Consider the following 23,121-nt stretch of genomic DNA (forward strand, 5'->3'; position numbering starts at 1 on the left):
TTCCAGCAAAATATCACGGCGGGAGACACTCGAAATGGGCTTCAATCATTGTACCCATGTGGGGAATCGAACCCGAGTCTTCGGCGTGACGAGCGAACGTTTTAACCACTAGGCTACCCCTCTGCCCCGTACCCTGCGTGAAGACGTTTCTGGGCACGGATATGGTGTTTACAGACATAACCTGGTAGAAGCGGCATTCGAATCCCCGGTTGTAGGTGTCTGGCACGTATAAAGAGAATTCTGTCAAGAGAGACAGTACCTAAATCATAATATAATGTTTACAATGCAAATATTTACAATAATCAAACACTAACGTCTTCCCATCAAAAGATTATTGTTCCGTAACCTTTAGTAGAATACGTTTTGTGTTCATAAAACGAAAACAAACATTAGTTTCTCTGATTGTTCACAGTTTAATGTTGAGACGGGATGGGGGTCATATGTATGTACAATTTTGTGCGGCGTTTATGACATTACTAATTCTAGTTGCTTTGGAATACACTGTATGTACCTATATGATTTATTATTTAGTATTTATAATGTATTAATACATTAGTCTCTCATAACCCTTGCAAGGGTGGCTCCCTTATGTGCTATATTTTATAAATATATTTATATATGTATTTTATGTGAGGTGAGACTGAAATTAAAATGTCTGTCTGTCTGTATTTATAGTACTGTCTTGTTTGTTTGTTTGTGTGTGTGTTAATTGCTCTAGACAATACGACGGCGCTCCTTTTAATGATCTTTTTCTGAACCAGACAATCCGGGGATCGATGTTGCGGCATCGATTCACGCCGGTAGGTTACCATGCTATCAATGTGAGTGAGTTTAGTCTTACGCCGCTTTTAGCAATATTGCAGCAATATTACGGCCTGGGACACCGGAAATGGGCTTCGCAGATTGTACCCAGGCTATCAATGTTAGTACACCATAGTCGAACCACCCGTTATGTTAAGTCGCCCGGTTCTTGCAATAAGTATAGGTTGCTTTGGAATAAATTCTATTTCGAAATTCCAGCTAATCGTTTAGGATTTAACAAGCAAGTGATTGATATCGTGAGCATCGTTATTGTACGATGACATGCATCAACCACAATCACCTGGGATGATTATTGATTATTAGTTCAGGTTTTTGTATACTTTTAAGTCCAAAACATATTAATTATTGCTCGTCAAATCAACTAAACACAACAATACCTGAAGGTATTATACTCGTACGCCTTGAAAATGCGTGTTCGCAGTTTTGTATAATTTCAATAAAATTATGATTATTTCTAAATGTTCAGGCGTTGGTGCACATTCCTGTACATCTTGAAAATGCGTATTCGCAGTTTTGTAAACATTTTGGCAAAATGGCCACAAAATTAATACTGAGCAAACAAAGTTAAGGAACGTAAATATGTAAGGTGATATATTTGTTGATCGACACCATTTCATAAAATTATAAACCTGATTTTTCTACCCGGTATACAATTGTTATGGTCAGGTAGATTTTGTACGTTCTTTGTTTTGATTTCAATAAAATTTATTATGATCATTTGTAAATGTTCTGGCGTTGCTCTTCTTCCCACAAGGGGCCCGGATGTCACATTCGTCTAGGGTGCCGCAAGTCACCATGCAGGGTTGCGTGCTTGACGCCTGTCAGGAATCTGGGGTCGTTGGTTCGAATCCCCATGGACCTCGAAGAAAAGAAGAAAAATATTTTATTATTGTGTCACATGCTAATATGCGGTACATAATGACACGATTAAAACGTTTACATAGCATCCGACCTTTTGGCCTATGAGACACATGTATATATCACTGTGAAACATTTAAGATAAATAAAAATGTAGATTGCACATACATCACAATTCTTGCACACATAAGTACATTCATGCATGCGTCAAACTCCCCACACACCCACACACCCACCCTTCTATCCTCACACCAACCCACACTCACAACCATCACCCACCCACCCACCCCAACCCCGTCCTAAGAGATATTTAGTCTCCTCCTGTACATGCAGTAGACAAGAGCGGCAAGATGTTTAACAAATGTTGTGTGTGTTTGCACAGTCTGCTAAACGGCAGACAACAGCGACAAAGGAGAGTCTATAGCTGATTTAACTCCATGTAATGCAAATCTGAATAGAATGGGCAACTGATCAAAAATGAATCTCATCCCTACTGAGTGGGAGTCACAGAACTTCCATAACCGGTGTCTTAGGTCGAGTGAACCTGCAACGTTCAACTTCTATGGGGAGAGAACTACAGCGCAGCTTAGCCAGAGCACTGCGATGGGATCTGGGAATTAACTGAGTAACATACGGTTCAGCCACCAGAGAACTTTTGAAATGTCTGTACGTTCGTAGTATATTTCCATTCAACTGTCCACGATCGTTCCATCATTCTCTATACAATTCTTGTTCGTCAAGAGATTGAATCCACTCACAAGATCATTTAACATCAAGCCCTGTCGTGTTATAGATGTCATGGAAGCTGTAATTTAGAAAGTAAGCCATAGACAGAATTAAGCCAAGATCTGTTAAACTGTCGAGACCATTGTATATTGACACTTGACAATCTAGAGTCCGCCATACAATTCAGTTTACACCAAAACCTAAGTACATGTATTTCCATTTTATGCTTACAGAAGGGACTGATCCACCTCATCTCTCCTCTGACTGCTAAATTAGGTGTTTTACAACCGACTCCCAAGAAATATCTGCAGGCATGGTTTTGCACTGCGTTAATGCGACTAAACTGCTTTGTGCCCCATATGGCAGCGCCATAGGTCAATATACGCTGAACTAAATTATTATACAGAGTATTATAAACATTGTTAGCCATACCACCTACTGACTTAAATTTGATATACATTCCTATTACTCCAAGGGCACGACTGGCCGATTTTGCTATCTCTATAGCTGTAAAGATTAAATCCAGATTTTCCTGTAGCCAAATTCCAAGATACTTATTGCAAAGAAGTTACAAAGTGAAGCTTCGAGTTAGAAAGCTTTAATTAGGATGAACAATGGTTGGTGCTGATGAGCACTAAGCTGAGCCCCGTCTCGCATATCGCAATATACGAGCCGGTACAGGCCAAAGAGACGATCGCCGAGAAGGCCTACGAAAAGCCAACATTGACAATGTTATGTCATTTTCCATTGGGTGGTATTTTTAGACGGCCGCGCTGTCCTTCATCGGAAGACGTCCAAAACACATTTTGTATCGTTTTCAAAAATCGGTCATGCAGGCGCTTGAAAGACCTTTGAAAATATAAATAGTTCTTATTTTCTGGAAACTTCTTTTTCAAATTCATATTTTCTGATGTGACGTCAAACAAACGAGCAGAGCGTTTTAAATGGCAGCCTAAACCGGCTCCTAGCTTTGTCGAACGTTAGTGCGCACAAAGGGAGCCGGGAACCAGCTTAGATGAGCACATGCTCTTGTACAGGAAGTTCAACTGGAGTGATCTCCCCATTAGTACATACTGCAAACCTACAACTGGTAATGTTGATAATGCTAAGGCCTCTGTTGGCCAGACATACATATGTTACACTTATAGGCAGAGTTATATTCCAAAACATTACAGCCAATATTGAATGTAAAACTTGACCTGGCAATAGAAGAGGGACGATAGTGAACAACTTTAGTTTTCTTAATATTTGCCAACATACACCACCTGGAGCACCAATCAGACACAACATCTAACAGTCTCTGTAGTGAAAACTCACCGGGGCTATCAAGGCAATATCGTCAGCATAAAGGAGAAGACTCACCGTAACTCCATCTATGTCAATGCCAGATCCTAAGATTTTAATTTCAGGCGCAAGATCGTTAATATACACTGAGAATAACGTCAGACATAATGTGCATCCTTGGCGGACTCCAGATTGAATTTCACAAGCATGTTTGTATTCGTTATTAACCCTTCCAGAACTGCATGCAGAAATTTCCTAGTAATTCCCAAATATAGTTAGTTATACCCTAAACCTGTTAACTTTATCAAAGGCCTTCATGACATCAATAAAACAAGCAAAGGTAGACTGTTTCTTATTATTCTTTTTTTTTAAGGACTGAATACAAACCATGTATATTTTCTTGCGTCCCTCGACCCGAACGGAAGCCATTTTGTTTTTCCACTAAGAAACTATTCCTTTACAACCAACTAACACATCTAACGTTCAGAATGTCCGAATAGATCTTATAGGGGACAGACAACAAGGAAATGCCCCGGTATCCAAGTTGATCACGTGGATCAGAATCAGGTTTCTTGATTGGACTGAGAAAGCTATGACGCCAAATGTCGGGGACAGTGTTAAACTTGAAACAAATCTAAAAATGTTATGCAGGATTTTAATACAGAATTTATTTTTTAATGCCTCTGCTGGTAAACAGTCTGGACCTGCTGCCATTCCACGCCTAGTACGCACGTGACCCTTGTCCATTTCACTGTTGACATGTTGTAGGTGAGCGGTGTTAAAAGAAGGATAATCAGCATCTGCAATAGAGAAGGAAAATCATCCTGCCATCTACCAAGAACAGTTGCTCTATCCGTGTACACCTCGCCATCACTCACTACCTGCTAAGGGATGCTATTAAGTCTATCACTAGAAATACCTATTCTACCAATAGTCCTCCAGAAACTTCGAGAGTCCCTATCTGCATGTTTATCTAGCAACCGTTGTTGTTCCTCTAGCTGAAACAGACACTTATCCCTTCTTACCTGCTCATCAAAGATTTTCCTTTCAGATACAAATACATGTTTAAGACCTTTCCTCTTAACAGAAGGTTTGCAGCACAACCACGCCCTTTCTGAGACCCTGACCTTATCCTATTGAAGTTGTAGTTCTGAATAGTGGTGGTCCGATTAATTGAAATAATCGAAGATTGGTCGCAGGAACTAAACGACCAAGCAATCGAACATGTTTTCTTATAATCGAACACGACCAATCTTGGAACACTTGTTTGCATTAACATTATTTTTTCACAAGGCTGGTTTTGTCTGTCTCAATAAATTTACATTTCATAAGCACTACATGTACAAGCTCGTTCCAAGTCATGATTGAATTTATCTTAAAGAATCCAGGAAATATGTGTTCCTAACATACTAATCATCATTTAAATATGCAAAATTTGCAAAAATGGACTTTATGCAATTTGCAAAAAAACAAACAAATTAATACATGTTTTTTTCTTTATTTTATTGTGCATTAACAAAAATAACAGGAACATTTGATAAATGACGCTAACAAATTATTTTCGATGATTGATCGGTTGTAATGGACCAATCATCAATTATTAAATTTTAAACAATTCCCAACACTAGTTCTGAAGACCAATAAGGGTTATACATGGATTTACAACTGCTTGAATTATTACTCTTAGGCTTACCTACTGCAACTTTGTCTAATTCTGCGTACATAAAACTTAGAAATTCTGAATAAACTGAATTAACATCATGCTGAGCGTTAAGTTGTGATTCAAGTTTAATAATAACCCTCATTAACCTGACTCGAAACCTCATCCCCTTGAAGATAAAAAGATGCTGTAACCTTTCTACCAACATATTGTTTACACTCAAATCTACCGCTATCGCACTCACTGCCACTACCTATAGCATCATCATTATTCACATATTTACCCACAGGCACACACAGTTTCCAACACAAGACAGAGTGGTCGGGAACACATCTTGGCATATTAATACTAGTGGTGGTCCGATTAATTGAAATAATCGAAGATTGGTCGTAGTGACTAAACGACCAAGCAATCGATGATAATTTCTCATAATCGAACACAAACAATTCTGGAAGACTTGTTTTCATTAACAATATTTTTCACATGGTTGGTTTTGTCTGTTATATTTTTTAAGCACTACAAGCTCGTTTCAAGTCATGATTGAATTTATCTTAAAGATTCCAAGAAATTTATGTTCCTAACATACTAGTCATCCTTTAAAGATATGAAATTTTGCCAAAAAAAAAACCCAAAAGAATCACATGGTTTGTTTTCCTTATTTTCATGTGCATTAACAAATTTCATAAATGATGATAACCAATTATTTTCGATGATTGATCGGTAGTAATGAACCAATCATCAATTATGAGATTTTAACCAATTCCCAACACTAATTAATACCGTTGATGACTGAGGACATGGTATTCACATTAAAGGTTTTAAAATAATTCATATGCTCGTGCTGTTATCACGTAATGTACTTCCGAAGCGCCATTCTTAATGAAAGTTCGAATCCCCATTGACCCGTGAAGATCCGGGTTAGAATTGGTCTTCAGTAACCCATGCTTGTCGAAGAGGCGACTAACGGGTTCGGATGGTCAGGCTCGTTGACTTGGTTGACACATGTCATCGTTTCTCGGGCGTTGGGGTAGCCTAGTGGTTATTAGCGTTTCTCTTCTCACGCCGAAGACCCGGATTCGATTCCCCACATGGGCAGAATGTGAGAAGCCCATTTGTGGTGTCCCTCGTCGTGATATTGCTGGAATATTGCTAAAAGCGGCGTAAAACCCAACTCACTCACTCATCCTTTCCCAATTGCGTAGATCCATGCTTATGATGCTTATCACTGGTTGGCTGATCCAGACTCGATTATTTACAGACCGCAGCCATGTAGCTGAAATTTTGCTGAGTGCGGCATTAACAACCATCCAATCAAATCAAATCCCTGATTCTGTTTCTTGGTCTGGATTTGTCAGGAATATAGTCGTAGTCGTTGGCATCTGGACAAATCCTTGTCTGGATCTTATGTTCCTAGTTTCCTAGTACATTACCTTCCCACTTACATTTATAAGTCATGTTGGTTCGTTTTATACGATACTATTTTTAATGAGCTTTGAGCAGTATAGCGGTCGCATTATACCGTGTCATCCCGAAGTGAAGGACTGGGTCATACAGGCACCTTCTACACATGGTATGGTTTTACACTGAATGTATTCCAGCAATTCCAAGGGGTACCAGTAATGGGCATCACATGTTGTACTCATGTGTTCGTTCCTTTTGCTTGTTCTTTAACACCGCACGCTGCAATATTTCTTCTATATGAAAGCAGTCGCAGATATTCGTGTCTGCACCAGATAATCAAGTGATTGACATCATGAGCACCAATCTATGACATGCATTAATCAGGACAGCGAGCCGGGCCACCTCATCCCATTGGACACCACGTACGACACGCGTGTAGCGTACGACCACCTTAAACCCGGATCTGCACCCATGTGGGGAGTCGAACCTCTTCTTCGGTGTGAGTGAGTGAGTTGGGTTTTATGCCGCTTGTAGCAATATTCCAGCAATATCACGGTGGGTGACACCAGAAATGGACTTCACACATTGTGCCCATGTCGGGAATCGAACCCGGGTCTTGGGTGTGACAAGCGAACGCTTTAACCACCAAGCTACCCCATCAACCCTTCTTTACACTAAACGTACTGTGATTTGGCAGCTTCTAACTGAAACAAAAAACAATATGTGTTGATCGAATGATTAATGTTTGTGTGGTTGCACCAGACACGAACAAAGACATATTGTCATGAAACTGGGGTAACCCTTGGCAATCCCCGATGCAGTAAAACAAAGAATATTGAGCACATATCTCAAAGACCAGCCATAACCGGTTCCACCAAGAGGGCTTTAGTGTTTTCTAAGGGTTTGCTTCACTTAAGGGTGTTTGTTTGACAAACACTCGTAATTAATGTGGGATCAGGTGCTTGAAGTGTACTACATTCCTAACGCGAACCATGAGATATTTAAGATCATGTCGAGGCAAGACTGTATAATTTGGACGGTGGGTCGGAATAAAACAGTTATCAACATACCTTTTTAGGATCGTGGCAATTTCAATGTAACAGGTGGATAGAAATATAAAATAACGGTTGTTTTCATGACTTTAAAATGGTGTTTGCTTTGTGGTTATGTCTTTTTCATGCTTTACAAGGGAGTTTCTATATTTTCATTTGTGACTTTGTGGTATTCACGAGTAAGTTAAATCAGTGACAATGAAAATATATTTATCTAATTTCCCTCATCATCAAATTTATATAATATTACAACTTTTATTTTAGAATAATTTTAGTATTGTTCTTTGACCTTTTTCAATAATTGACATTCAAACATTAGCCCTAGAGTCAGAGACCGCTGTGTCTAAAAAATCTTATGTGTCAAATTTGCGGTTGTCTCGAACTATACGCTTGGTACCTGCGTATTCCTACTTCACTCGTCAGTTTGAGGTTTTGTGGAACCTTGGATAACTCGAGGTATTTACGTAGGTCTCTTTACCTTCTATACAACTGTGACTGACAGCATTTGTTTTCATGTTAATCGTCATTTTCTCCTTGTTGGCCTATCCTTTCCGAACCACATGCAGCAATATCTGTGTTAAGAAGATATATAATGGCTGCTAAAGAAACGCTTAGAACTGTAGTGAGTGAGTGAAGGAGGGAGATTTTACACCGCTTTTAGCAATATTCCAGCAATATCACGGCGGGGGACACCAGCAATAGGCTTCACACATGGTACCCATGTGGAGAATCGAACCCGGGTCTTTGGCGTGACGAGCGAACGCTACAACCACTAGACTACCCCACCACCCCCTTACAATTGTACGAAAAAACAAATTAATGCATTTCTGCTTCAGACAGTACCTAAGTCCTGGTTTGGCTACATCAATTTCATAATGCTACCTTCTAATTTTTAATCGTTCCATTTCCCTCACTGTGTGTTTGTATTCATCATTTACGTTCCGAATCTGCATTATAAAAGCTTTTCGTCGCCATTTGGGTAAGCGGGATGTGTTGCGTGTTATCCAGTCTCAACAGTGTGGTATGCGGGGCGCAAATAACATGGTGATTTGAAAGTAGGTTTAACATTTTTATGAATATAATGATGCACGGAAAATAATTCTTTTTTTTTATCATAAGTTTTATCGATTATGGTTTAAGTAATTTACAACATAGCGCACCTTTTCCATATCCTTTGTAATTTTTGTTGAAAAGGATTAATTATTCAGTTGTGCTCAATGAGCGTGAAAACAAATGGTATTCGGTGTTCGTGATTCCCATAAACACAATAAAATCCTTCATTATGTATTTTTTCTCGATGTCATTTTCAGTAATGTTACAACAAGTAGAACGTTTTCTCGAGTATTTTTGTGATTAATGTAATATTTGGGGAAAATAATTATTGGATTCTATCGGGATTCAGGATTTGGGGATTGCGGAGCACCCTCTTATAACCTCGCAATCTTTGACAACGCCAGCAGTTATCGTTGTATGGATACTTCATCATTTCATGGCGCACGGGACATTTTTGTTCAGCACTTAACGTTAATATATACGTGTTTCTTGACAACAAAATGGTTCTCCTTTCCTAAATAATTCGTTATGGAGTGGTTTGTTAGTTCGGGTCAAGTAGACCCGACATATTAATGTACCCCATCAAATTTACACGAGTGTTGGCAGTGGAAAATCGTTCACTGGGTTACCGCGATTTGTGAATACATTTCAGCAGCATGTCAATTGCTGACTGGAGCGTGACGCGTCCTGTCTCCAGACCAGCGCGAGACGCGAGTCCCACGTGCAGCACGGACTCTGAACATTCTGCGTGGAAGCTGCACCGGTTGAATCGACATGTGTGGATGGGTGCGTTCCGATTGAATACTCGTCACGAACGTCTTTGAACCCATCCTGTTCCTAAAAGTGCAATGACTATGCGTAAACGAGAATCGCCGAGTCATGCTGATTGATCCAAAGAATACACTATACGGCATGTTTTAGCGTTGGTATCGATTCATTCACGATACACCCGCTTTATGCAGGTCACCTTTGAACTTAACGCGTCATTGGAGACGGGTCGTAGAGGATAAAATACGATTTATTTACCATGAAGCCCCTTCTAACTGCACAGTGATAACGGCCTGAGTGTGAAAAACAACCGGGACAGCAGCGTTTCACGCAGTGAGTATAAAGCCAGTGAGATGTAATGATTGAGAAGTAACTTTCGACATCTAAGAATGATAGCATGCCTGTTCTGTTATAAATGACCACAGTGGTCGAGTAGATAGACCGTCTGTCCCGCTGGTGAAATGTCGGAAGTTAGAGTCCCACGCCAGGTCATACTGAAACATGTTAAAATGATGGTAATTGTTGTTACCCCGTCTAGGGGCGGTGGGGTAGTCTAGTGGTTAAAGCGTTGGCTCGTCACGCCGAAGACCCGGGTTCGAATCCCCACATGGGTACAATTTGTGAAGCCCATTTCTGGTGTCCCCCGCCGTGATGTTGCTGGAATAATGCTTAAAGCGGCGTAAAACCAAATTCAGTCAGTCAGTGAGTGTTACCCCGCCTAGTCTTGGTATAAAGAGGGTAAAACAAGGACTAGACGGCTCGGAGTCAGTTTATTGTGACTGAATGGGGTGTCCACGTTGTTACGTGTTAATTCCCATGTCAGGCGCGTATCAAGCCGATGTTTTCGTGTAGTGAGGGAGTGAGTTTAGTTTTACGCCGCACTCAGCAATATTCAAGCTATATGCCAGTAATATGGTGGCGGTCTGTAAAAAATCGGATCTTGACCAGACAATCCAGAGATCAACAGCATGAACGTCGATGTACGCAATTGGGATACGATGACATGTGTCAACCAAGTCAGCGAGTCCGATCCCGTTAGTCACCTCTTACGACGAGCATGGGTTACTGAAGATCAATTCTAACCCGGATTTTAACGGGTAGATTTTTTCGTGTAAGCCAGATAGGTTACAAAGCTTTATATTTAGATAGTAACAAAAACATTCACAAACATGTCGATGGAAAACAATAATCACTGAAGGAAAGACGCCTTTCAGATTTATGATATGAAGAATAACATGCATGTTTACTGTACATGGTGACTGTATTGGTAATGCTTTTTTCTATCAAATAATATTCTAGTCAATTTGATTGATATATTTTTTGTTCTGATTACGTGTTTGTAGGTATTTTCAGCAAGAATTTTAAAAAATAATTTTTTAGCAAAAATTATGTGTTAGCCCGGGTTTATGTTTTATAATGGTAGCTACGCCCCTGAATGTTGAGGCTAAACGTTAACCGGGAATCAATGCGTAAAAAAACCTAACAAACAACAATTAAGAAATGTGATGTGATGAAGCATTGTATTCTAGAGTTAACTGGAGTTCAAGAGAAACGTATCATCATTGTAGGAACATACTTTAAGTTCCGGACGAAACGAACGCACGCACGCACACACGCCAAGTCGGTAATCGCGAAACCCCATTTCACTTCACCTATCTTATATTAATGGGGCGGAATAAGGAACGGAGAGATGCTAACGTGATGGAGAATAGTTGTTTCAGTGACACGTGTTATGTGTTGGACAACAGCGGTGAGGTGAGGTGAAATTGGGTTTTACGTCGTGCTTGAGAATATTTCGCTCATATGACGACGTGCATTCGTGTGTATGTGTACGTGCGGCTGCTTGTTCTAGCCCAGTCTGAAGCTGGTTTTATAGTGCTAGCCCACTGAGATACCATGCCGCAGTGAAGCATGAATACCCCACTCAGGCACATTATACTGACTCCGAGCCGACCAGTCCTTATTGTACCCATTAATGCCGGGGGGTCGGTGGGGTAGCCTAGTGGTTAAGGCGTTCGCTCGTCACGCCGAAAACCCGGGTTCGATTCCCCACATGGGCACAATGTGTGAAGTCCATTTCTGGTGTCCCCCGCCGTGATATTGCTGGAATATTGCTAAACGCGGCGTAAAACTAAACTCATTCATTCATTAAAGCCGAGCGCCAGGCAGGGACCAACAAGTACCATATTTTAACGTCTTTTGGTATGACGCGGTCGGGGATCGAACCTGCGACCTTCCGCTCTCCGGGCGGACGCTCTAACCACTACACCACGGAGGCGGTCTGGACAACAGCCGGAGTCTCGGGCACTAACCGATTATATAGAGGATATTTTGTTAATGTTATCAAATAACATGTATATTTCATCGAGTGGTCTGACAAAGTTGATATGTTCACGAGTGGCGCAGCGAGATGAAATATACATGTTGTTTGACAACATTAACAAAATATTCTATTTATTATATTTTGATCATTGTTTATAAATGATCGAGACAGCGAGTAAGTCTGCATTTTATTACGCAACCCAACTACAGTCTAGCCCTTGAGCAGAAAGTATTTCCAGGCAAAAGTGGTATTCAACTCAGTGAAATGACATGTTATTCTACTCAGAGAAAATACCATTTTTATTTTCACCAATATTTACAGTATTTCACCCTCAAGAATATAATAAATTTAGATATATACGTTTTGGCGATAACTGCCGTAACCCCCGTGTATTAGTATTAGTAAGTTTGTATCCGCTCTGACGCCTAACAGGCAGCTTGGGTTATCCGGGGTAATAATGTGCTGTGCCTTGATTGTTAGCGCTATAAGCATACCCAGTGTGGAGTTTGGCGCTATATAGATGGACACATTATTATTATTATTATTATTATTATTATTATTATTATTATTATTATTACTAACCCTACCCTACCCTTTTTATTTTCACTATAACACCAATTTACACTTTGACATTTCAAGCGGGGATTAGGGGCGGAACTCTTACCAACTATCCATTCCTTAAAAATAATGTGCCCTTGTGCCATTGTGTTAAAGGAATGGAGAGTTTATCACCTCACCTGTTGTCACCAGCAACCCATGCTTGTCGTAACAGCCGACTAACAGGATCGGGTGGTCAGGCTCGCTGACTTGGTTGACACATGTTATTGTATCCCAAATGCGTAGATCGATGCTCATGATGTTGATCATTGGACTGTCGGATACAGATTCGATTATTTACAGACCGCCGCCACATAGCTGGAATATCACTGAGTGCAGCAAACAAACGAAAAACACACCCGGACATTCTCATCTACGTTACTTGATATACGGAGCTTGCTATGGCGTGGCATTGTATCATTTCGACACCGGGCGTACATGTGATTGTTACAATGCCTCATTCAAGCTATACAGTCTCATTAAAGTCAGGTGTTAGTTTTCCCACCGGTGAACAAATATATAAAGAAATACCTTCATGTGTCGGTTCAGGACGACCGTTCAATGAGAGCGTCACTGTTATTCAGCAATATTCCAGCTATATGACGGCGATCTGCAAACAGTCCAGTCACAAAAAACAATGCTGTAGCAACCCAGTCTCGTCGTAAGATTGATCGTGCGTCGTTACTAGATTGTGTAAGAGCGGCTTTCAGGAATATAAAAATGAACAAAAACCCATGTCACGGAAACTCGTGACGCAATGTTTTCCGTGTAACTTTACAGAATGAATTTCACTCGACGCAAAGGGCATTCGCTCGTTGGATGAGAGATTTCAAGTACGCCCTAATTCACGTGACTCTTGGTGAATGAAACGTCACGCAGGGTCACAGCATGTCACACGATGTCACATATGTTATACACAGGCAAGCTTACGCTGAATAAGCCAATCAAAGTAAGCCACAGAGATAGCGAGTCTGTGTTTCAGATACACGGCAATGTGATCGATTAGTCCATGTCTAGATGGCCATTGATTCAAACTTCACAAGGAAGTGTGTGGCGGATTCTATTTGCGAGTACAGTGTAGTGTAATTTTAGCCGGAGGAACATGTGTGTAGACGATAGAGGTGAGTACTTGACCGTCATATGCATGCGGATATTCCGTGCAATGTGTGTTACTGTAGCGTTCTTGTTTTATCTGGACATGGGGAAGTTGTGTTTAATGCAAATAATTGTAACACGTGGTGGAGGTGAGGTGAAATTGGGTTTAACGTCGTGCTTGAGAATATTTCGCTCATATGACGATGTGCATGCGTGTGTATGTGGGGGCTGCTTGTACTAGCCCAGACTTAAGCTGGTTTTATAGTGCTAGCTCACGGAGATACCATGCCGCAGTGAAGCATGGATACCCCACTCAGACACATTATACTGACTCCGAGCCGACCAGTCCTTGCTGTACCCATTAATGCCGAGCGCCAGGCAGGTACCAACAAGTACCATATTTTAACGTCTTTTGGTATGATGCAGTCGGGGATCGAACCCGCGACCTTCCGCTCTCCGGGCGGACGCTCTAACCACTACACCACGGAGGCGGTCAACACCTGGTGGATATGGGCATAGATGCTCTTAGACGCCCAATATGAAACGGGTGGTCAGACTCCGTGACTTGCTTGAGTGTGGTCGCTTCCCATGTGCGTGGATGGATGCTCATAATGTCAGTCAGTGGGTTATTTGGTCCAGACTTTATCATATCCATACCGCCATCTCTCTCACTCACCCGCCGTCTCTCTCTCTCTCACCCTCTGTCTCTCTCTCTCGGAATATTGACGAGTGCGGCGACAGATTGACTTCGAGTGATATTCACGACTGTCTCTCTCCCTCTCGACCCCCCCCCCCCCCCTCTTTCTCTCTCATCCTCCCCTCTCTCTTTCTCTCGATCCTCCTCTCTCTCTCTCGCACACTCACTCGGAATATTGCGGAGTGCGGCAACAGACAAACAATGTGAGATTGGCTTCGACTGATATTCACGACTCTCTCTCTCTCTCTAATTCTCTCTCTCCCTCTCATTCTCCTTCCTCCCCCTCTCTCGCACTCACTCTCTCTCTCGCACATTCACTCGGAATATTGCGGAGTGCGGCAAGAGACAAACAATGTGAAATTGGCTTCGACTGATATTCACGAATGATAATATACGCGCCGAGTAGTGCTGTATGCTGAGACTGGACGTGTCGACCGGTGGTCATAATATCAACCACATGTCTGCCTGTCCAGATGTCCCATACCTAACTATTAACAGCCCGTCCTCATACAGCTTGAATATGACTGATAGAGGTACGTATACACGAGGGATAGAACTGCCATATAGGACACAAGACCGATAATTTAGGTGTGTCTTTGTAAAAATAAATGTGCCCTCCCTTCTGATGATCCAGACTTGAAACATCGGAACAATCATGCAATTTCAATTTATGGTTTAATGAATCCGTAAACATCATGTAAACCTGTACACTTGAGAGCAGGATTTCCTGAACACTATCATTTTTCCTGGGCCCATAACGGATAACCCAACCCACAAACTATGTTATCATCCAAAACGGATTTCCTGTCATGGGCCGTGGAATTCATAATGGCCACGCCCATGTTAAGCTCTGAAATTCAGTGTACCAATAAATATTTTCATCTGGTTTTCAATGAAAATGACAAATTTATTCCATTTTCCATTAAATGAATCATGGTGGGTTTTATTTGTAATAATTTAATTAGGTGTGCCGCCAGGGCACTGAAATATTTCATCCGTGCCATTTCAATATGTACCGTGCAATGGCACACAAATCAAGCACAATTTCGATCACTGTAACCTCACTATTATGACACACCTGATAAACACGTCTCTATGACATTAATATTCCGCACACGTTTGTAAACATTATTATCTCCAATGAACAGAATTCGATAAGAGACATATTAAAAGTTAAAATACTCGACAACGCAGCGCAAACAAATTTGAAGTCCTGCGTCTGCCACGTGCGTACCTAGTACCACGTTCAATTTGTATGCAACTAATATTCATATTTTTAATATAGTTGACATGATGAGAATCGATTTGCATGTGGCAAAAATATCAATATCTTTAAAAATTGGAGTAATATATATTTTGTATGCATATGTAGAACGTGACGTGTTGCAATATGCTGCCACGAACATTTACTATGTAAATCTGCAAGTAGAGATAAGGTACTGTTTTTAAAAAAATATTCAGATAAATGTCAACGTTAGCCGGAAACTTGCGTGTGGAGCTTCCCGGATTGTGTTTAATGTTCGTGTTGAAACAAACTTCATGCACCCTTCGTCGCCAGAGGTAACAGATGTGCACAGGTGTGACTCATCCTCGGTCGTCCAGTGCATTATATCTCGAGGTTGTTAGGTATCAATTACCATTTGCTTACACCTTTTAACAAAGTCTCGTTGATACGTTATTCAATGTTGGACAGAAAGTATTAGATCGGCACTTTCGTTCACATTGTGCTTCCATTAAATGCTTCTACGATTAAACCTGCGAAATATTTGACAATAAATGATCAAATTCTTCTATAAGCCTCTGTAAGTTAAGTTTATCTTTACATCCTTTGAAAATACAACATTTTAGGAAGAGCTAAGACACAGATTATACAAATATTATTTGTACTCATTGTAAACCTAGGTTTATGATAGACGAGTTCATGTCCTGTTTAATCTGCGACGCAGAGACCTAAAGTAAGCTGTATTTTTCAACGTTAATTTAGCAAATATCCTGTAGGTCACATGGCTACAACTATCTTTCGTTGAATGTCGCGTTCAAGGATGGTGCACTTAAATAGTTAAACGAACGTGTCGTATTTCTAGAACTATTACTGGCCTGACTAATCTGTTTTTATCCCACTCAAACAAAACATGTGGAACATATACCGTTTGTTTGACGCCTCCCACGCAATATTCCAGGCATGTGGCGGCGGTCTGTAAATAATCCAGTCTGGACCCGACAATCCAGTGCTCAATATCATGAGTATCGATCTACTCAATTGGGATACGATGACATGTGTTAACGGGCCTAAGCACCCGACCCCTTTTGTCGCCTTTTACGACAGGCATGGGTTGCTGAAGACAAATCTATCCCGGCTCTTCATTGGTTTCGCTTCTTACGCCAACACGGGCCGATGAAGACCATTCCATCCCGTATTTTCTAGGGTCTGATCTTATTTTTGGGTAATGGGGGACGAATCTAAACTGGATCTTCACGGGTTTGTGTATGGATACTTCACCCAAACCATGCATGCTGACTCCGTGCCGACCAGTCCTTAGCGTCAGGCAGGTCATATTAAATGAAGTACCATCTTTTAACGTTATTTGGTATGGCACAATCGACGTTCAATTGTTTTTTCTAATTTGTGTTTGGGCGGTGGGGTAGCCTAGTGGTTAAAGCGTTCGCTCGTCACGCCGAAGACCCGGGTTCGATTCCCCACATGGGCAAAATGTGTGAAGCTCATTTCTGGTGTCCCCCGCCGTGATATTGCTGGAATATTGCTAAAAGCGGCGTAAAATCAAACTCACTCACTCACTCTAATTTGTGTTTACATATTTTTTGTTTCAGGCGTGACGTTTCAACAGAGATATGAATGAAGACGGAATTCTCCTCTCCAAAAACACAAACCATGACCTCGCAACCCGAGAAGAACCACCTGGAGGAGAAAGTTTCTGGTCGTCATGGCGGGAAACGCTGGTGGTGTCGGCATCGTTCATGTCGGCGTATACTGCTTACCTAGCTCTACAGAGTCTGCAGAGCAGTCTGAACCAGGAACAGGGACTGGGAGTAGTGTCGCTGGCATGTCTGTACGGGACGGTCATCCTGTCCGGAATCCTGACCCCGTCCTTTATCAAGCTGGTGGGACCCAAATGGAGCCTGGTGGTGGCGTGGGCGTGTCACTGTGTGTACACAGCCTGCAACTTCTACCCCACATGGGCCACCCTCATCCCAGCGTCAATTGTTGTCGGGGCCTCAGCCGGGCCGATGTGGACATCCCAGGGATTATACATCACCGCTAGCGGGATGCGCCTGTCTAAGATTTCAGGAGAGAAACTTCATGCTGTTTTATCCAAACTGAACGGCGTGTTCTTTATGTGTTACGAATGCACGCAGGTGACCGGTAACCTCATTTCATCCCTCGTGCTCAAACAAGGTTCTCTCACACAGTCCGACAACGTGACCCAGATTTGTGGAGCAGACGACTGCCCCACTTCCGGTAACACAACAACGGACCTCGCTGAACCGGAACCACACATAGTGTACACTCTCCTCGGAATTTTTCTGGCGTGTGACGTCATTGCGTTGGTCCTCACACTGTTTTTCCTGCCCCAGTTTAAAAAGACTTCGACCCCGGAAGACAGTACCGAACAGCCCCCGGGTATTGGGCGGACGCTGTTGTCGTGGTTTACGGCCTTGTCGGATCCTAAGCTGCTCCTACTTGTCATCTTCTTCTTGTCGTCAGCCATGAGCCAGGGCATTCTCTTTGCAGACTACACGAAGGTAAAACAATCTCAGAAATTCGACTCGTGAAGATCAGGAATTCATCTTCTCGTTAGAATTGATCTTCAGTATCCCATGCTTGTCGTAAGAGGCGTCTAACGGGATCGGGTGGTCAGACTCGCTAAATTGGCTGAAACATGTCATCGTATCCCAACTGCGTAGATCGATGCTCATGTTATTGATCACTGGATTGTGCATCGTAAAACTATACTCACTCACTCACTTAGAAATCCGTGTTTGACTTACGAGGACTAATGGAAATCCTGTGTGAGTCAGTGTGTCTGTCTAGTACTCCTATGGACGAGACAAACAATTCACAATTTTACGTTCTCTGTCAGATTGTTTAATCAATTCGAATTTGTAACCAACTTGAGGCCGTGAGATATAGGCCATGTTTCAGAAAGTAATCTTACAAATCTCGACTGTTTATCTCAAAGTGTGGGAGTAACGGTCACTATTGTGCTCGGGTCGTTTAGTGGAAAGTGCCCCTGGTTCAGAAAAGTAATCCGGTCATATCTCCGTGAATCGGTGAGTCAGAGGTCATTCACTTGTCCTCAGCACAGTTTAGTAGTGCTGGCTAAAAAGATCGATAATCGGAAATACCGTCGATAGGAAAAATATGAATGATTATCAATATGAAAATAGTGTCCTCGATACTATCGTACAGAAATTCTTGTGAGATAGTATTTTATTCATGGGCTGCTTCTAAATTATGTTAAGGACGCTGGTTTGTTAGTAATCCATGCATAAAACTTCCTATTGCATTTTGCTCAAAGTTGATTACCAATTATCGATCTCTGTGATCTATATCGAAAGCCAGTCCTACAATTTAGCAGTGTCTGGTTAGCAGAAAAGCGCGAATTACTAAAGCACTGCATTAGATAGGGAGTGGGTTTCATCAATGTCCCTTAGGGGTGTAGTCGTGAGTGAATGGGATTCGCACATTGTACCCATGTGTGGAATCGAACCCGGGTCTATTCCGTGACGAGCTAACGCTTTACCCACTATGCCACCTCATCGTCCCGTGGAAAGCCTGGAGTGTTTCATGTCAGGTGCAGGTAAACGAGGATACAGAGTGAATTACACATTCCTGGTACATGTTCGACACGCAACTGAGGACAGCAAATTACCATTTTCTCGGCATCTCTTCATTCATGTCTATGAGATTTAGTTAACTGCTTTTTCAGTGAGTGAGGGGGCGGTGGGGTAGCCCAGAGGTCAAAGCATTGGCTCGTCACGCCTAAGACCCAGGTTCGAATCCCCACACGGGTACACTGTGTGAAGCCCATGTCTGGTGTTCCCCCGCCGTGATGTTGCTGGGATATTGCTAAAAGCGGCGTAAAACCAAACTCAGTGAGTGAGTGAGCGAGTGAGTGTTATCGTATTGTGCACGATATTCGAGTTCAATAATAGGTCCACGAAGTCGACAGCTTGTCCCAAAATTACAGATGCATTTGAACACGAAGTTTTGATTCAAATATTATCTTTGTAAAAGGGGGTGTCTTGCAGTAAGAACTAAACTACAAAGAAGAGTCACCATTGTGTCAACTGTGGATAACCTGACCTACTTCCTGGGATGCAAATTAAGCCACTCCTCAATTCAAAGCAAGTGCATGACGAATGAACTGGGTACAACGACCATGTCAAATTGTCTAGGTCAAATGCTTTGTTAGAGTTATAACGCCGCCTGACCACCCGGTCCCTTTAGTCGCGTCTTACGACAAGCGGGGTGGGGTAACCTAGTGGTTAAGGCGTCCGCTCGTCACACCGAAGACCCGGGTTCGATTCCCCACATGGGTACAACACGTGAAGCCCATTTCTGGTGTCCCCCGCCGTGATATTGCAGGAATATTGCTAAAAGCGGCGTAAAACAATACTCACTCACTCCTACGACAAACATGGCTCGCCCAAGACCAATTCTGACGTCTAATAATACGTCCACTATTATTATGAGCACCAAAAATTATTTATGCATTTTTTTGTGAGAAATGTCCAGGTACTATACTTTAAGACACGACATGGGTGGAAGGGTAGCCTAGTGGCTCGTCATGCCAAAGGCTCGGGCTCGATTCCCTACATGGATACGAAGTGGAAACCCATTTATGGTGTTCCCGCCGTGATATTTCTGGACTATTGTTATAAGCGGTAATAGAGGAACCCCTGTTGCTGGACCATTGCTCAAAATACCGTAATAACGCTATGGTCTACAGATGATGTATCGCTTTTCCAGAATTTATCAGAACCGATTGAATAGTGAACCGAATCTACCGATTTTCATTTAACTATTTATACAACGTTCACCTCTACTTTGGGTCCGCGGGGTAGCCTAGTGGTTAAGCGTTCGCTTGTCACGCCTAAGACCCAGGTTCGATTCCCCATATGGGTACAATGTGTAAAGCCCATTTCTGGTGTCCCCCGCCGTGATATTGCTGGAATACATGTATTGCTAAAGGCAGCGTAATGCTAAGCTTGTTCACCTCTATTTTGCCTTAAACGCCAAATGGAATCGTTCTGGCCGATAATCGAGACTGGTTAATCTCTGGCATTGACGTTTAATATTTGCTTTTTCAGGCATTCATCAGTTGTTCTCTGGGAGTCTCTATGGTAGGGTACGTGATGGCGTGTCATGGCGTTGTCACTGCTGTTGTTGCCATAGTTACCAGTCAAGCAGCTAAATACACCGGGAGATATGTGTTGTTTGGCGCGTCCATCGTGTGCAACGCCGCTATGCTCCTGACGTTGGTTCTGTGGAAACCGAGGAGCGACTTCATTGGACCCATTTTCATCATACCTTCACTTTGGGGGATAGCTATTGGAATATTCCACACACAGTTTAACAGTAAGTTTCGTTTGTTCATTTGTTTAACGCCGCATTCAGCAATATTCCAGCTATTTGGCTTAGGTCTGTAAATAATCGAGTCTGGACTAGATAATCCAGTGATCAACAGCATGAGCATTGGTCTACGCAACTGGGATACGATGACATGTGTCAACCAAGTGTCACATCCGGTCAGTCGCCTTTTACGACAAGCATTGGTTACTGAAGACCATTTCTAACCCGGATCTTCACGGGTCCATGAAGACCCAACGGTGGCTGAGTGGGTCAGAGGAGACTAACGAACCCGGGCGGTTAGGCTGGCAGACTTGGTTGATGTATTTCATCGTATCTCAGATGCGTAGGCCGATGCTAGTAATGTCAATCACTGGATTGTCTGGTCCAGACTCGATTATTCAGAGACCCCCGTCATATAGCTGGAATATTACTGAGTGCGGTTTAACAACAAACAGAATGGTGATGTGCTTTTGGTTTAAGTACTCCTCGTGGTTCCTGGTTCCAGACCCAGATGACATAGGCATGGGTTTGTCGGAGACCTTATTAGTGTTAAATATATTGCTGGAATAAAATAATAATACGTAATAAAATCTTACTCAATTTCTTCCACAGCTCTGGTTGGACTGATGTTCCCCGAGAAACAGGAAGCAGCATTCGCCAACTTCCACACATGGAACGCCATCGGTTTCACGATCACCTTCGCCTACGGCGGTGCGTTGTGCGTGCGCGCCAAGCTGTACGTGTGTCTTGCGCTGTTCGCGCTCGGAAGTCTGGGATACTTCCTCGCAGAAATCCTTTTCCTACGACAAAAGCGTGAAGCACGAAAAGCGAGCTCACGGGCAAATAACTCAAATTCAAGTTTAGAATTTTCCTAACAGGGAATACATGAAGTTTGGTATGAAGTTAACAGCCTTATTGGATAGCATTACACTGGCACGGTTTTATAAAAAGCCCAAAGAAATTCATAAATAGACAGTATGCAGTTTGTTATACTTCGAAAAATTAAATTGTGAGACAAAATTCCTTGAACCTGCGAAAAAAACACCCAAGACATTACATTTAGTAACATTTCCAAATTTGCATGAAAAGGACGTTTTCCTGGAGACTTGGAGTTTAGACCTGGAGCTTCAGACAAAATTGTGTCTATTTATCAAGGGTGGGGTGCTATGTGTGTGTGTGTCGGGAAGATTTGGATGATGTTTATCGCCCCACTAAGCAATATTCCAGCTGAATGACGGCGGTCTGAAAAAAATCGAGTCCGGACCAGACAATCCAGTGATCAACAGCATGAGCATCGATCTACGCTATTGGGACACGATGACATGTGTCAACCCACTCAGCGAGCCTGACCACCCGATCCCGTTAATAGCCTCTTACGACAAGCATGGGTTACTGAAGATCAATTCTAAGACGGATCTTCACGGGTGTGTATCGGGAAGGCGGGGAAAGGGAGAGGATAGAAGATTGTGTATCGTCGTCTTCATGTCTATTTATTTTATTTCTTTACTTGTTGATTTCTTTTTTTCTTGGAAGGGAGGAGAGTTGGGGAACTGTTCTGATTTGTTTCTATATATATGTCACGACTCGCGTTTGTCTGTCCTACAAATCTCGTCCTGCAATGATACGGGTAGGTCACAACTAACATTTTGGAGCGTCTCTTCATCTATTTTGTTAGGAAAATATGAATGGATTCATTTAATGATCTCGAACATGAACCGAGTCATAGTCAGCTGATGTCAGTTTTGTTGTAACGATGTTGCATGATATAAACGTTGAAACGATGTTACATGATGTAAACGTTGTTGTAAATTATTCGAGATGTTTTCAACATATTTGTTATCTGTGGATAGAACGGGTGATTAAAAATGGACCCAGCGTTTAATGTGGTTGTACTGTACTTGATACGAGTGACTACAGTATTGTAGCACACAGATCATGCTGATCTTTTTCAGGAACAAATTCACGTTTGTTTGTTGTTTTATGCCGCACTCCGCAATATTCCAACTATATGGCGCCGGTCGGTAAATAATCAAGTCTGGACCAGACAATCCAGTGATCGACATCATGACCACCAATCTACGTAATTGTCTTAATCCATACCATACCACCCCCTGATCATGTAACCTTCCAACTTCGAAATGCTCATCAAGCATTTACATGTTAATCAGTTTACAGTGCAAACGTTATGAA

General features: G+C 42.1%; 1 protein-coding gene and 1 long non-coding RNA gene across 3 annotated transcripts; one reads left to right on the top strand and one right to left on the bottom strand.

Moving 5' to 3' along the window:
- Positions 1-1,540: 1,540 nt before the first annotated feature.
- LOC124265315 lies at positions 1,541-18,760 on the bottom strand. Its single transcript, XR_006895409.1, has 4 exons — positions 18,660-18,760; positions 16,867-16,871; positions 15,108-15,114; positions 1,541-1,551 (listed from the first exon to the last, which is right to left on the bottom strand). It is a non-coding gene; the product is annotated as an uncharacterized LOC124265315 (long non-coding RNA).
- Positions 9,615-22,239, top strand: LOC124265313 (protein unc-93 homolog A-like). Of its 2 annotated transcripts, none has more exons than XM_046700104.1 (4): positions 9,615-9,957; positions 17,166-18,098; positions 20,670-20,937; positions 21,544-22,239. In XM_046700104.1, the coding sequence occupies exons 2-4, from the start codon at positions 17,187-17,189 to the stop codon at positions 21,804-21,806; spliced, it is 1,443 nt and encodes a 480-aa protein (XP_046556060.1). In that variant the 5' UTR covers positions 9,615-9,957; positions 17,166-17,186; the 3' UTR covers positions 21,807-22,239. The 2 variants fall into 2 exon arrangements, with proteins under 2 accessions (XP_046556060.1, XP_046556061.1); XM_046700105.1 differs by lacking the exon at positions 9,615-9,957 and adding an exon at positions 13,251-13,665.
- The last annotated feature ends 882 nt before the right edge of the window (positions 22,240-23,121 follow it).

The sequence above is a fragment of the Haliotis rubra genome, unplaced genomic scaffold (genome assembly GCF_003918875.1).
Source record: "Haliotis rubra isolate DU_JTF1 unplaced genomic scaffold, ASM391887v1 Scf970, whole genome shotgun sequence".
In the NCBI taxonomy this organism is placed as follows: domain Eukaryota; kingdom Metazoa; phylum Mollusca; class Gastropoda; order Lepetellida; family Haliotidae; genus Haliotis; species Haliotis rubra.